Source organism: Brassica oleracea, chromosome C2, assembly GCF_000695525.1.
Source record: "Brassica oleracea var. oleracea cultivar TO1000 chromosome C2, BOL, whole genome shotgun sequence".
Taxonomy (NCBI): Eukaryota; Viridiplantae; Streptophyta; class Magnoliopsida; order Brassicales; family Brassicaceae; genus Brassica; species Brassica oleracea.
The window spans coordinates 28,234,724-28,247,655 of record NC_027749.1 but is presented as its reverse complement, the minus strand read 5'-3'; the positions used below and the strand labels follow the sequence as shown (position 1 = coordinate 28,247,655).

Here is a 12,932-nt window from a genome sequence, read left to right as displayed (position 1 = left end):
TGGAGACTGCAGTTGGACTCCTGCTCCTGATCCTTTGTTTGTTGACGATCCGTCGACGTGAAGTATCCAGTTCTGACTTGGAAGAATTAGGTCTTTCTCTAGCTCTGGTGCGAGCACGATCAGGAAATCAGCGAGGACTTGGGATTTTGCTGCTGTTCGATTTTTGAACACAATGCCGTGCTCGCTGAGCTCGATAGCCCACTTCGATAATCGTCCGGATTGTTTGGTGTTCTGCATTACTGTGCGTAGCGGTTGATTCGTTAGTACTTCGATCGTGTGCGATTGGAAGTAAGGACGCAGCTTCCTCGCTGACGTAATAACTGCTAGAGCCATCTTCTCGAGGGTGGGGTATCGCGTTCCCGGGTCGGTCATCCTCTTACTCGTGTAGAAGATGGGCTTCTGCTCACCTCGATCCTCTCGGATAAGGACGCAGCTGACCGCGGTGGAGGATACTGCAATATAAAGAGAGAGTGTATCACCGGCTTCTGGTTTCGATAACACGGGAGGATTCGTAAGATACTGTTTGAGTTGTTCGAACGCCTCCTCGCACTTCTCATCCCAGATGAAACGTTTGTTTCCGCGCAATAGCTCATAGAAAGGGAGGCATTTATCTGTGGACCTGGAGATGAAGCGGTTCAGCGCCGCGATCCTCCCCGTGAGTCACTGGACCTCTCTGCTATTCTTTGGACTAGGGAGGTCTAGTATGGCGGTGATCTGCTTAGGATTTGCCTCGATTCCTCGCTGGGTGACGATGTATCCCAAAAATTCACCTGAGGTGACGCCGACGGTGCATTTGGCCGGATTGAGTTTCATTCAGTACTCGTTCAGCGTTTTAAAGCACTCTTTTAGATGGTTCAAGTGGTCCATCGCGCGGAGTGACTTTACTAGCATGTCGTCGATGTAGACCTCCATCGTGTTCCCCAGTTTGTCGGCGAACATTCGATTGACGAGTCTTTGGTAAGTCCAACCGGCGTTCTTAAGACCAAACGGCATCACTTTATAGCTGATGAACGTCGTCTTCTCTCGATCATTCGATAACAGCTTTGCTTCGGTCGTTTCCGAGCTTGCGTCTCTTCTGGCGAATAGGCTTGATGGTTGGATCGACATTCAACTCGTGGGACGTGATGGCGGGATTTATTCCTTTCATATCCGATGTCGTCCAAGAGAATGTTGATGTGTTCTTCTTCAGGAAGTCGACAATTTCCTGTTGCATCTCTTCGGAGAGAAAGGCGCCGACTCGAACTACTTTGCTTTTGTCGGAGTCGTCTATCGCGACTTCTAGGATCTCATCTCTTTGAGGTTGGATTTGCTTTGCTACTGCGTTGATGCGGGGAGTCGATTGTTTCATCTTCACCGTTGCAATTAGTAGATCACGAGCAGCCTGCTGGTCTCCGCGAAGTGTCTGCACCTGGCCGTTCAGTCCTGGAAACTTCACGCACTGATGGTACGTCGAGGATACTGCCTTGGCCGAATGTCACCAGGGGGTCCCGAGGATCGCGTTATAAGGGGCCTTTGTTCAGATGACGGAGAGCTTGACTGTGCGTGTCACACCACATGCATAGACTGGGAGTTTGATTGTCTCGATCATCATCTCAGAAACTCCGTTGAATCCCGTGAGGGAGAGGGATGACGGTTTCGCGTATCTCGAAAGATCAGATCGACCGAACTACCAGTATCGATCAAAACTTTAGCGATGTCACACTTCGCGATTCCTACTTCTACGAGTAGGGGGTCGTTATGAGGTAGGTGGACGCCGATGGCATCGTCAGGTGAGAAAGTGATCGAGGAATTATTCTCAGGTTTCGATGGCCATTTCTTCAAGGTTATTGCTTGTCGTCGATGGTCCTTTACTGACCGGACCGAATCGCCGCAAGGAGGTGAGCCACCCATAATTACGTTTAAGAAATTCGGCTCGATGATCAATTTGTTTCTTAGTTGAGTTCTCAAGTCGCTAGGCGACTCCTCGACAATGGGTTTCATGTTTGTCGTCGTTTTTGGACTTCGCTTCCTCGAGCTTTTGTTGTAAGTCTGAACGTTTAGGTCGACTGAGCTTGATCCTGAGATCTTCTGATTTCGAGTTGAGCTGATCGCGAAGATCGATGACTCGGGGAGTGAGATGGGATCGAGGACTGGAGTCCTCGACCTTTCTGGCCTTGGACTATTCAATGATTGAGCGGAGATCATGGTTAAAGTCGTGGATGCGATCGGTTGTCTGCGACTTTTGCCTGAGCTTGTTCCTAAAGTCGTTTGATCCTTCTGGTCCGACGTTCTCGTTTGGTCGCTTGCTGGAGTACTCGTGCGAGTCGTGGACCTGGTTGTACACTTCTTCATCTGAGGAGGGACTTGGTCGTGCGAGGATGACTTGGATACGTCGACGATTACGAGGTTGCTCTTCTTCGACTTGTGCTTCGTCCTCGTCCTCGTCTTCGTCTCGCTCTTCTGGCTTTTCATCCTCCGTGCGCTTTGGCCGAGTTACAGACTTATCTTGATTCTTCTAAGCCTTCTTTTCTTTGTTCTTGCTCCAGCTCTTGGTGTTGTTTGGCGTGGGCTGGGAAGCTCGTCGTTGGCTGTTCTGTTTTCGTAGGATGAGAAGAGGGCATCGACCAGATGCCTGCAGTTCCTCGTGTCGTGCGCCTTGGACTTACGGTAGCTGCACCATAGGTTTGGCTCGGCCGGGCCAGGATTTGGAGTTGAAGGTGCCGAAGAGGATTACGGCCTCTCGTCGTTCTCCCAGACGTTCCAACCTTTCTTGCGTACGACGACAGTCAATCCAGGGGACGGATTTTTGTCTTCGGCTACATAGACGAAGCTCTTTGGCTGGTTAGGCTTGTTGCCTCAGGCGTGATGTCGAGGTTCTTGGCGTGCCTCAGGAGCTTTTGGAGCAGTCGCCGGTTTAGCGGCCGTGTTCAGTTTCTTGAGAATCGCTGTTGTACCTTCTTCCATTCTGATGAAGTTGTTCGACCTCGCGATAGCGTCTTGGAGCGAGGTGGTGGGGTTTCTGTAGAGATCCTCGCGAAACAGGGACTTGAAGTAGAGAGTAATCATCAGCTCGTCGACGGCGACGCTGTCTGGAATTTGCACCTACAAGGCGACCGTCTTGAACTTTTCCATGAAGTCACGGAGGCTTTGGTTCGCCCCTTGAGATAGATTCCAAAGGTCAGATAAGGTCGCTCCTTGTCTCATAAACATAATGTACTGCTTGAGGAATGCAGTCTTCAGGTCGTGAAAGTCGTGGATGGAGTCTCGCTCCAATCCAGTGAACCACCCGAGGGCTGGTCCTTGAAGACTTTCGACGAAGAGGCGACAATAGCCAGCGTCTCTTTCCTCTTCGGAGAAGTTGGTTTGACCCATCGCGATGTTGAAAGCAGTGATGTGGTCGGTTGGGTATGCCTTTCCGGCGTATGTCGGAAGGCGGATTTTCTCGGCTGGTCGGTATCGAACGTCGGTGACTCTCCGGGAAAAAGGGGTTTTTAGGGTTTCGGCCAGGACGCATTCGATCAGCGGCGCCGCTGTAGGCCCTTCGAGCATTCGGTCTTTCATGTCCAGGAACGACCGCTTAAGCTCGGCGAGTTCCCGGACGGTGACGAGGTCTACGCCTCTGGGTGTTTGAACCTGGGCGGCGTTTGTGTTCGTCGTGTTTTCTGCACCGGCGGTTCGGTAAGTGTCGAACAGCTGTTTTCGGACCGTCGAGGCCGGATCTCCTGAGTTTCCGGCCAAAGGAGCCAAGATGGCGGCGATTGCGGCGAGTTGTTCGTTTGTCGCCTTCTGGATGGCGTCTTGCTGTGCCATCTTCTCGAGTATGGTATCTGCGAAGGCCGCTGCTGTCGGAGCGCCTCCAGTCCTAGGTGACTCGTCATCGGACGGCGAGTTAGGTCGAGCCATGATCTTTGCTGACGCTACTCTGTCTGCCCCACGGTGGGCGCCAACTGTTTGAACCGAGACTGTCAATAAACTAGTAAAGAGAAAAAGACAAGTTCTCGTCGGTGGGTGACGTGTTTTATTAGATCAATGAGTCGAAACAGTGTTACAAAAGGGGGAGAGAACAAAGGAATTAGTCCGGCGAAAGCTGGTTCGTCGGACCGTACAAGTCGGCGAGAAGTAAGATATGAGACCCTAAATCTAGCCAAAAGTGAGTGTAGTAGTTTGAGGATCCCCTCCTTGTTGTCTTTTCTCCTCCTTTTATAGACACATGCTCGTTAACCTAATGTGCCCTGTCCTGACGGGCCTCCTCGAGTGGTTGGGCCGAGGTGTCGGGCCGCTGACTCGAGTCATCGAGCCAACGACTTTCGGTTGGTCGTCTCGCCGATCAAAAGCAGTCTAAAACCGAGTCGATCACCGGCTCGTAAGTCGACGAGCCTACTTTCTTTATTGTGATCATGTGTCTGGATAATTGTCTTGTGAACCTTTTGGGAGGGTTAGACCCATACCCAACAGTAACTTACAGTGAGTTATTATAACTGAATCAATCTATCACTTTAAGAACTCGAAAATACATAAGAAAACAAAAAACCTTATAATAAAGAGCTGAAGACCAACAGTTATCGCGATTACGATAGCAAATATCTCTCTCAATCATATAATAATGTATCAAACAGGCAATTTAGTACTGTTATCATCTACTGTCATATTGTCTTCGTTTTCGATCATTTGACAAGACTTGGAAGTGGTCAAAATCTTCGAAACAGTCTGATCTGTCTCACTCCTCTTTCCCCAAAGAAACACGTTGAGGCCCGTTATAGTCACTACTGATCCAATTATACTGCATTTTTATTATACCATAAATAAATAAAAATATAAACATATCAGTGCATGTTATAAACGTATATATTATATATGATGTGAAATTGATATGATTTTTGGATTCAAATGAAACCTGCCGAGGTATAGAGGAGAGCGCAAGATGAGAAAATCGAATAACGTAGCGGACACGAGGCTAACGGGGCTAAATGTTGACACGAAGACTGCTCCCGTCCTTTTTATTGACCATGACGTTACCACTGTCGACATCGCTTGTCCCACTATTCCCTGTTTTTCAACCATATATCGTAATAATCTTATGTTGAAAATAGATGAAAAGAAATATATCGCAAATTCTATAAAGAAAATTATTAAAATTTTTCAATTCTGTATTTGCGACGACAATCTTAAAAGATACTGTGAATGATTGGTTAGATCGTAACCGAAGAAATTTAACTGTAAAATTTATGGCAGAAGTATTTTTGCTATCGTTCAAAAAAAAAAAAATTGTCTTGCTATAGATTTTGATCTGTGCTTAGAAAGCGCGAATTTGTTTGTTTTTTATTTATTGATTGAATACTGATTTACAAACTACTATTATTTTTGTTTCGATCCATAACAATTGAGTTTTTAGGTTTTTATCATTTGTTTTTTTTTCTCTTCAAAATATGGTATTTGTTCGAAATATGGTAGTTGTTCTATAATAATGTTTGAGTTTTAAGATTTGTTTTCATATCCGACTTAGATTCATGGTTGAACCTATAGATCCGATACATTGTATATAATCCTGTTCAAATTTAATGAAAAAAATCCTTAATTAAAAATCCGATATAACCCGGTAAAAACCCAAAAACTCACTATTAACCTGCGATCTGATACCATTGATCCGATAAAACAAAAAATATCTGATAGTATTTTTTTTAAAAAAATTGATTAAATTACTCATATATTTTTTAATATTAGATAAATTAGTGATTCCTTAGAATTTGATGAAATTTTATTATGTTATCCAAATAAAAAATGATAATATAAAAAATCTTATTGATATGACAATATTATTTTATTTTCGTTATTAATAACCTAATATATGTTTGTGTTTTAATTTTAGATTTAAAATTTGATTTTAAGATAGTTTTTAAAATATTCTTGAACACTCGTAATTTCCATATCAATATTATGTATAAAATAACATTATCCATGGAAAAATGATATTCAAATTTGTATATGATATATGGCGTAGGATATATGATTTTGGTTTGTATTGAAAATATGTATAATATTCAAATGGTCTATTTTGAATATTGATATGTATATTTAAGAAAATAATTTTTTCATGTTTGTTAATTTATTTATAGTTCATAATATATTTATACTTATATTAAATTTAAAGTGAGTATATCTTTTAAATATATATATATAAGCCCATTATTTATAGATCCATTTAGGTGTATATGTAGGCCCAAAACCAAAAGACTTAAATGCCATTAATAAATTTTATTAATCTCTTGTAAAAATAAGAGTATTTTTGAGAAAACTGCAATTTTCATTAAGGATATAATTTGGGAATGATCCTCTTTTAATGGTATTGATTTATTGATGTAAATATTTTTGCAAAGATTTTTGTGTAGTCATTTGGGTTGTAACTGTAAGTTCTTAACTTTATGTATTCTTAAACAAAACATGTGAGATACACTATATATAAACAAAATAATTATTTATAACAATTAAAATACTTTATATTAATAATAAAAATATAAATTATCAAAGTCATACTATTACACTGTGTAATATATAATGATATTTAGATTAGTCAAAATTTGATTATTTTATATTATTCAAAAGTAAATAAAATTATTTAGAATTTTAAAATTATACTAAAATTTAATATCTAAATGTTAATAATTTTTACCTATAATTAACTAATTTATTTGATATCATACATGATTTTTACTTTATAGATACTACATATGAAATAATAAAGATATATGAATTTTCTCTAATCTACATAAAAAATCTTTATTTTTTGGTGCAGATTGAAGAATAAAGCTAAAATCATGATTGGTAAAAATTGGAAGAGTTTTGATGTAGTATTTAACTTTAAAATCAAATCTTAATCATGATTATAATTGCTAAGATTTGATGATTTAAAACTAAACAAAGCTAAAGAATTGAAATAAAACCTATTCAATCACCCACATTATGTTTTAAGGTATTTTTATGCTTAGAGTATATTATACGACTAGTTAAAAAAAAAAGAATTCACCTATTTTATCATATATATGTAAGGATGTAAAAAATTACCTTCATATGCCTAATTTTTATTAGGAAAATGTAGAATTTCTTTGTAAAGATATGGTATTGTATAAGAAAAAATCAATGAGAAAATAGAAAATAAAGCTTTGTAAAAAAAATCACAGATTATTAATTACTAGGAAATTTTAGGTGTAAACCTTAGTCTTATTTTTAGCTTTCACAATATTTATAATAGAGAAAAAGAGATAGAAAATAATAAAAAAGATTGTTTCAAAGAATTTTTTTTCTAAAATTTTGAGAAGCATTGGTGGCATGTATTGTTGTAATAATGGTTTATTGTTTTTAATAATTAACATTTACTTACGTAATTATGTTCTATTATTTTTTTGTAGCTACAATTTAATTACATAAGTAATTAAATTACATAATTACGTAATTACTTACGCAATTATGTTCTATTAATATCAGTAAAAATAAAATATTCTTAATTGGGGATCTACCTATTAATTAAAGATGCTCTCAGAAAAGGGTTTCGCAATTGATAAAGCGACTTTTGAGATTACTACGAGAATGTTTAAAAAAAAATGTCACAATAGATAAAGGTGACATGCCCTTTTTCAAAAAAAAAAAAAATATATAGATAAAGGTGACAATATCAAAGTGAAGAAACTTAGTACTCTTCGTCTCTACTTAATGCCAATTTTATGTATTGCATATAGGACTGGGCAGTTTTATAATCTTTTTCTTGATGCCAATTTTATGTATTATTTTATTTTTTTTGCATATATTATGATATATGAAAAACTTACAGCGTAAAGGATAACGAAGATGACGAGTTTGTCTTTGATGATCCAATCTTCGATTTCTCTACTCTTATAAAGACTCAAAATGGCACATTGAAATGCTGCGAAGACCGACATGAGGCAAGTACTTGAGTACTTAGTACACGGATACTTGACGCTTAATTTCCCTTGAAACAACATCCACAGCGACAATAACACTATCCCAGTGAACAAGTAAACACAGCCTAGAAGCCATTTCTTTGCTTGGTCGTGACCATTGTTATGTAATGTAATGTTGTCAATAGCCTCTGGATGAGAATGAGGATTTGATACTTGAAGACCTTTGTAGAATGTTAAGAACATTGCTCCAAGTATGCAAATTAGGGTTCCTATTAACTTGAGCACGCCTGCTCTGCTCTTCAGTTTTTGTGCATTCTCTATTCTGCAATTTTCTTTTAGTTAAAATTAAGAGATCTTTTTGTGATTTTGGAAGTTCTAAACAGTAATTAAATTATTTTCGTTACCTGAAAATAAGAGCTAGCGCAAAGGTAATCGCGGGTAACATGCTATTTAGAGCCATCGCAACAGTGGGTGACGTGTACGATAGTCCAAGCAGAAAGAAAAATTGCATCAAACTTGCCCTGCGTTATTTATTAGAAAGCAATGATAAATAAAGGAACAAAGTATAGGGCTATTTTACCCAAAAAAAAAAAAGTATAGGGCCTCGTACTAAGAGATAGATAACGTGTTAGAAAACTCTTTTATCCTTTCTTCTTTTTTCCCTTTTTTTTTCTTTTTAGAAAGTATACAAAATCATTTTAGCAACCAAAAAAAGTTAAATAAAATCATGAAAGTAGTGGAAATAGGCAATAAAAAGAACAAATGAAAAGGGACAAACCCAAGTAATCCGCTGATGAAATGCTCGCACAAGAGCATGAACGTTAACATTGGTCTTGTTTTCCTATAACAAAAAGGCATACAAAAATTAGGCAAACTTCATTACTTAAATATAAACACAATAAAAAATTGTATTACCTCTATTCAAAAAGATATGTGTTATAGAATTTTTACATGTATTAAAAAGATATTAATTTTTCATTATCAATGCATCATTTTTTGTAATTAAGTATTTCCCCAAAAATTAACCAATGGATTTTTAATAAATAGAAATTTTGTTTTTGAAGTTTACAATTTACCATTAAATAACACATTGAAATGTAAAAATATATCATTTTGAAACAATTGTTTTCTAAAATGTGGCTCTTTTTTAAAATGGAAGGAGTACTGTAAATACACATATAATATGATTAAGCATATAAGAAATCATAAAAATAACATATGGATAAGTTTCTGATAAACCATAAAATAATTTTCATTTGTTAATATCAGAAAAGTCAGTTATAAGCTTTTAAATTTTTATATAAAAATTTATTTTATACCATTGAAATATATTCAGTTAAAATAATTATACCCCATAATTATATTAAAATCTGTATTTTGAAATTTGCCTTAAGCACCCAAGAATCTGCAAGCCACTACTTACATGATATCTGAAACAATAAATCATTATATTACATAAATATGTAAATAGTCTGAATTTTAAGATATAGTTCTGCAATATTTGGTTCATGCGTGAAAAGCAAATAAATTTACATAACTTAATAAGTTTTTCTGTTACTTTAAATTTTGTTATTAGCATAACTTTATAATCTTTTGTTACTTTAACGCACGAAATCAAATCATACGAATAAATTTACTTAAAACAAAACGTAGTAAAGTAACGAAGATCGAGTTTGGTACACAAGTATCAAACTGTTCGTACCTCTCCCAAATATAAGAAAACGGAACCAATATCAAACCAGAAATAGACATTCTATATGCAGCAAAGATCATATGATTAACACCAACATCAAGTGCTTTCTTAACGAGAGCATTAACTGAACCCATTGCAACACTTGATATTAGCATTACTATCACTGGTGCCCATTGTTCTTCCTTCATTTTTTATCTCTCTCTCTCTCTCTTGATTATTTAAAAATATTTATCTAGTTTTGTTTCTGTAAAATCGAATGTTTTCTTTGCGTTTAACAACCACCTCCTTCCTGTCTACTTATATTTATAATAAAGTTTGTGGGTGGTTGCCACATTGGATATCCTTTTCTTGTTCACATTCATACATACTATAATTTTTTATATGCATAATAATTTATGACTCTATATAGTCTTTATAGAATATATATGGTCGTTATATTGTGTCGAAGATTTCTAAGTGTGGTAGTAGACTATCATTTTCGAAGACATCTTTAAGTCAAATCTCGTATTCACAGTCAGTTAATGTACATATGCATTAAGTTTATATAAGACCCCAGAAAACTGACTACTTCAAGTACTATTTCATCAGAATCTGAAACATCCAAAAATTTCTTAAAATGGATATCTAACTAAGCACGTGTAACTGCCCGCTCCCCTGAAGTCTAGACCGGGGTTCGGAGTAGACGTTATAGACACGCATGTACTCATTTTAGACCTCCTCCGTGTACTGTTACAGATCCTGAAGATCCTGGACGCACTGCCTTCTGTGAAATACCAATCCAACCATAATTCATATACTTTTGTTTACAGTCATGCTCACAGAGAAATTGAAGGGAGGGAATGAATAAATGGGTTACTCAGTAAAGTAGTTTCACCAGACTCCCCGCACGAAACTTTATGCTACTCAATGAGGAGAAAATGACTGACTAGCCACTAACAATCAATCAATGCAACTGCAATAGCATATCATCAAGCATTGCAAGAACTCAGTCATTGCTACACATGGAGTCGAATGACTTGACCGACCTGACACCAAACAACCTAGACTCTAAGGACCTATGGCATGCTCATGGAAGTCCTTCCACGTGTCAGCCATTCCTTTGAGATCGTACGTTAACAACTGTTTCGAGGATTCCTATTTAACTGCCCGCTCGCAGCTATTTGGCCCCTTTTGGCACTATCTGCCATGAGGTACTTGCAGCCACATCTGCCATGACACGGCATGGCTCGATCTTATGGCGTCCATTAACATTAAACCCGCCCTTTCGCGGCCCATTACATTAATTCCGCCCTTTTATAGTCACATTACATTAACTAATCATCATCTTTCTAAACGCTACCTATTCTCAGTGTCTTATATCATTCACATTCATTAACGTTCTCATTTCCATTATCCGTGACACATTCTCGGTGTCACATACAATACACATCACACTCATTATCATTCATCTTTCATTCAGTTTTGATACCAATTGCAACGATACCAATTGTAACTTCATCTAATTACTTAAGCATGTAGTTCTTTCTAGCAACTTAGCTTTCAAAGACAGTCACTACAAGAATCAAGGCAACCAATCACACAAGCACGTAACAATATCATTCGTTCACATCAACACAAGGCAGTCCATTAAGTCACTTAATCAATATGAAAGTTCTTATGCAGCATGATTCATAGATCTATCAACCTAGCATCCATTATTATATATCAATCTAACTTCAAACAAGGTCTAACCAACCATAATTACAACATCAAGAAGTATAAAGAACATGAGAGAGAACTGTGTTCAAATCACCTCACCTTCAACAACGGCTGAAACAGAAAAGAACACACACAATCACACATCAATCAAGGGAGGCACATAAAACGATGATAAAATTTACTCAAGATCTCTTTCAAAATAAATGAATGAATATAATAAATGAAATGGAGTACGACTACGATAGTTTTGAAAGCTCAAGTTATCTATACAATCAATAGAAAACCTTTAGAAATGAAATACACCAAAGCCAACAAGTAAAACAGAAAGCATGTGTCCTACTCCTAAGAAATGATCCAAAAATCACAGCTAGCCACTACGGCGTGGAGAAACATGGACAGCCTCAGATCCAGGACCAGACAAGTGGGGTAACTGCCCGCTCGCAGCCATTTGGCCCCTTTTGGCACTATCTGCCATGCGGTACTTGCAGCCACATCTGCCACGAATCGGCATGACTCGAGTTTACGGCGCCCAGTAACATTAAACCCGCCCTTTCGCGGTCACATTACATTAACTCATCATCATATTTCTAGACGCCAAGAACGGGTGGCGTCTTACATTATTTACAACGTTCTCATTTTCATTATCCTTAGCATTAACCTTGACACATTCATTAGACATCTCCCATTCTTGGTATGGCATACAATAAACATCACACTCATTATCATTCATCTTTCATTTTAATCATTCATTATTATATGATACTAACTGCAACCATACGAGTTGTAACTTCATCTAATAACTTAAGCATGTAATTATTTCTAGATACTTAGCTTTCATAGACAGTCATCACATGCATTAAGGCAACCAATCATATGAGCATGAAACAATATCATTCATTCACATCAATACAAGGCAGTTCATTTAATCCTTTAATCAGTGTGAATGTTTTTATACAACAGGATTCATTGATCTATCAACCTAGCATTCATTATGATCTATCAACCTAATTTCAAACAAGGTCTAACCAACCCTAATTTCAACTTCAAGGAGTATAAAGAACATAAGAGGGAGATGGTTTTGGATCACCTCACTTTAAACTTGATCTTGAGATAGATTTGGAGAACTGGAACAAGAGAACAATAGATCAGGAAACAACAAAGAACAGTGACCAACCACGCACGGCCACCGGCGAGGAGAGAGAGAGAGATCGGCGAGGGATATAGAGAGAGGAGAAAGAGAGAGACGGTGTGAGAGGAAGAGAGAGAAGAGAAAGGTGAAACCTTGATGGCTAGGGTTTTCTATTCTCTCTAGATCTCTGGAGAGCTACGCTTTAGTTTCTGAATGAGACAAAAGTGAGAAGGGACATCTTTATTTATAGTGAGAAGAAAGGAATTCCTAGGTTTTAACCTAGTGGGCTGCAGTCCTCGCGGGATTCCTTAAGAAAATTTGGTGCCCAAGTTTCTGACTGTTATAGCACGAGTCTAACACACCAATATGATTTCAAAATGTATTTAATATTTTCCACTACATAACTATACAATAACAACTAATATGTTCATATGATAACACTACAAGAAAACAGCGACATACTGAGGGAAAAAATTGTCGGTATGTCGTCAGAATAACGTTATTCTGACGACATACCGAC

The 12,932-nt window shown here is 37.7% G+C and overlaps 2 protein-coding genes across 2 annotated transcripts; both read right to left on the bottom strand.

Moving 5' to 3' along the window:
• Positions 1–2,835: 2,835 nt before the first annotated feature.
• On the bottom strand, positions 2,836–3,882 carry LOC106323916. Its single transcript, XM_013761960.1, has 2 exons — positions 3,086–3,882; positions 2,836–2,998 (listed from the first exon to the last, which is right to left on the bottom strand). Exons 1-2 carry the CDS (start codon positions 3,880–3,882, stop codon positions 2,836–2,838), a joined length of 960 nt encoding a protein of 319 aa, XP_013617414.1.
• Positions 3,883–4,547: 665 nt separating this feature from the next.
• Positions 4,548–9,843, bottom strand: LOC106325314 (WAT1-related protein At4g01430). The gene is made up of 6 exons (XM_013763355.1): positions 9,595–9,843; positions 8,671–8,733; positions 8,297–8,413; positions 7,800–8,214; positions 4,874–5,025; positions 4,548–4,759 (listed from the first exon to the last, which is right to left on the bottom strand). Exons 1-6 carry the CDS (start codon positions 9,771–9,773, stop codon positions 4,588–4,590), a joined length of 1,098 nt encoding a protein of 365 aa, XP_013618809.1. The 5' UTR covers positions 9,774–9,843; the 3' UTR covers positions 4,548–4,587.
• Between the last annotated feature and the right edge of the window lie 3,089 nt (positions 9,844–12,932).

Excerpts from the sequence above, each read along its gene's own strand:
- LOC106325314 (XM_013763355.1), bottom strand. The coding sequence starts at position 9,773 with ATGAAGGAAGAACAATGGGCACCAGTGATAGTAATGCTAATATCAAGT. Across the intron at positions 8,215-8,296 it reads GCGCTAGCTCTTATTTTCAG|AATAGAGAATGCACAAAAAC; the intron begins GTAACGAAAATA and ends AGAAAATTGCAG. Across the intron at positions 4,760-4,873 it reads TCTCCTCTATACCTCGGCAG|TATAATTGGATCAGTAGTGA; the intron begins GTTTCATTTGAA and ends ATAAAAATGCAG.
- LOC106323916 (XM_013761960.1), bottom strand. The coding sequence starts at position 3,882 with ATGGCTCGACCTAACTCGCCGTCCGATGACGAGTCACCTAGGACTGGA. Across the intron at positions 2,999-3,085 it reads AAGTTCAAGACGGTCGCCTT|AAACCCCACCACCTCGCTCC; the intron begins GTAGGTGCAAAT and ends GGATCTCTACAG.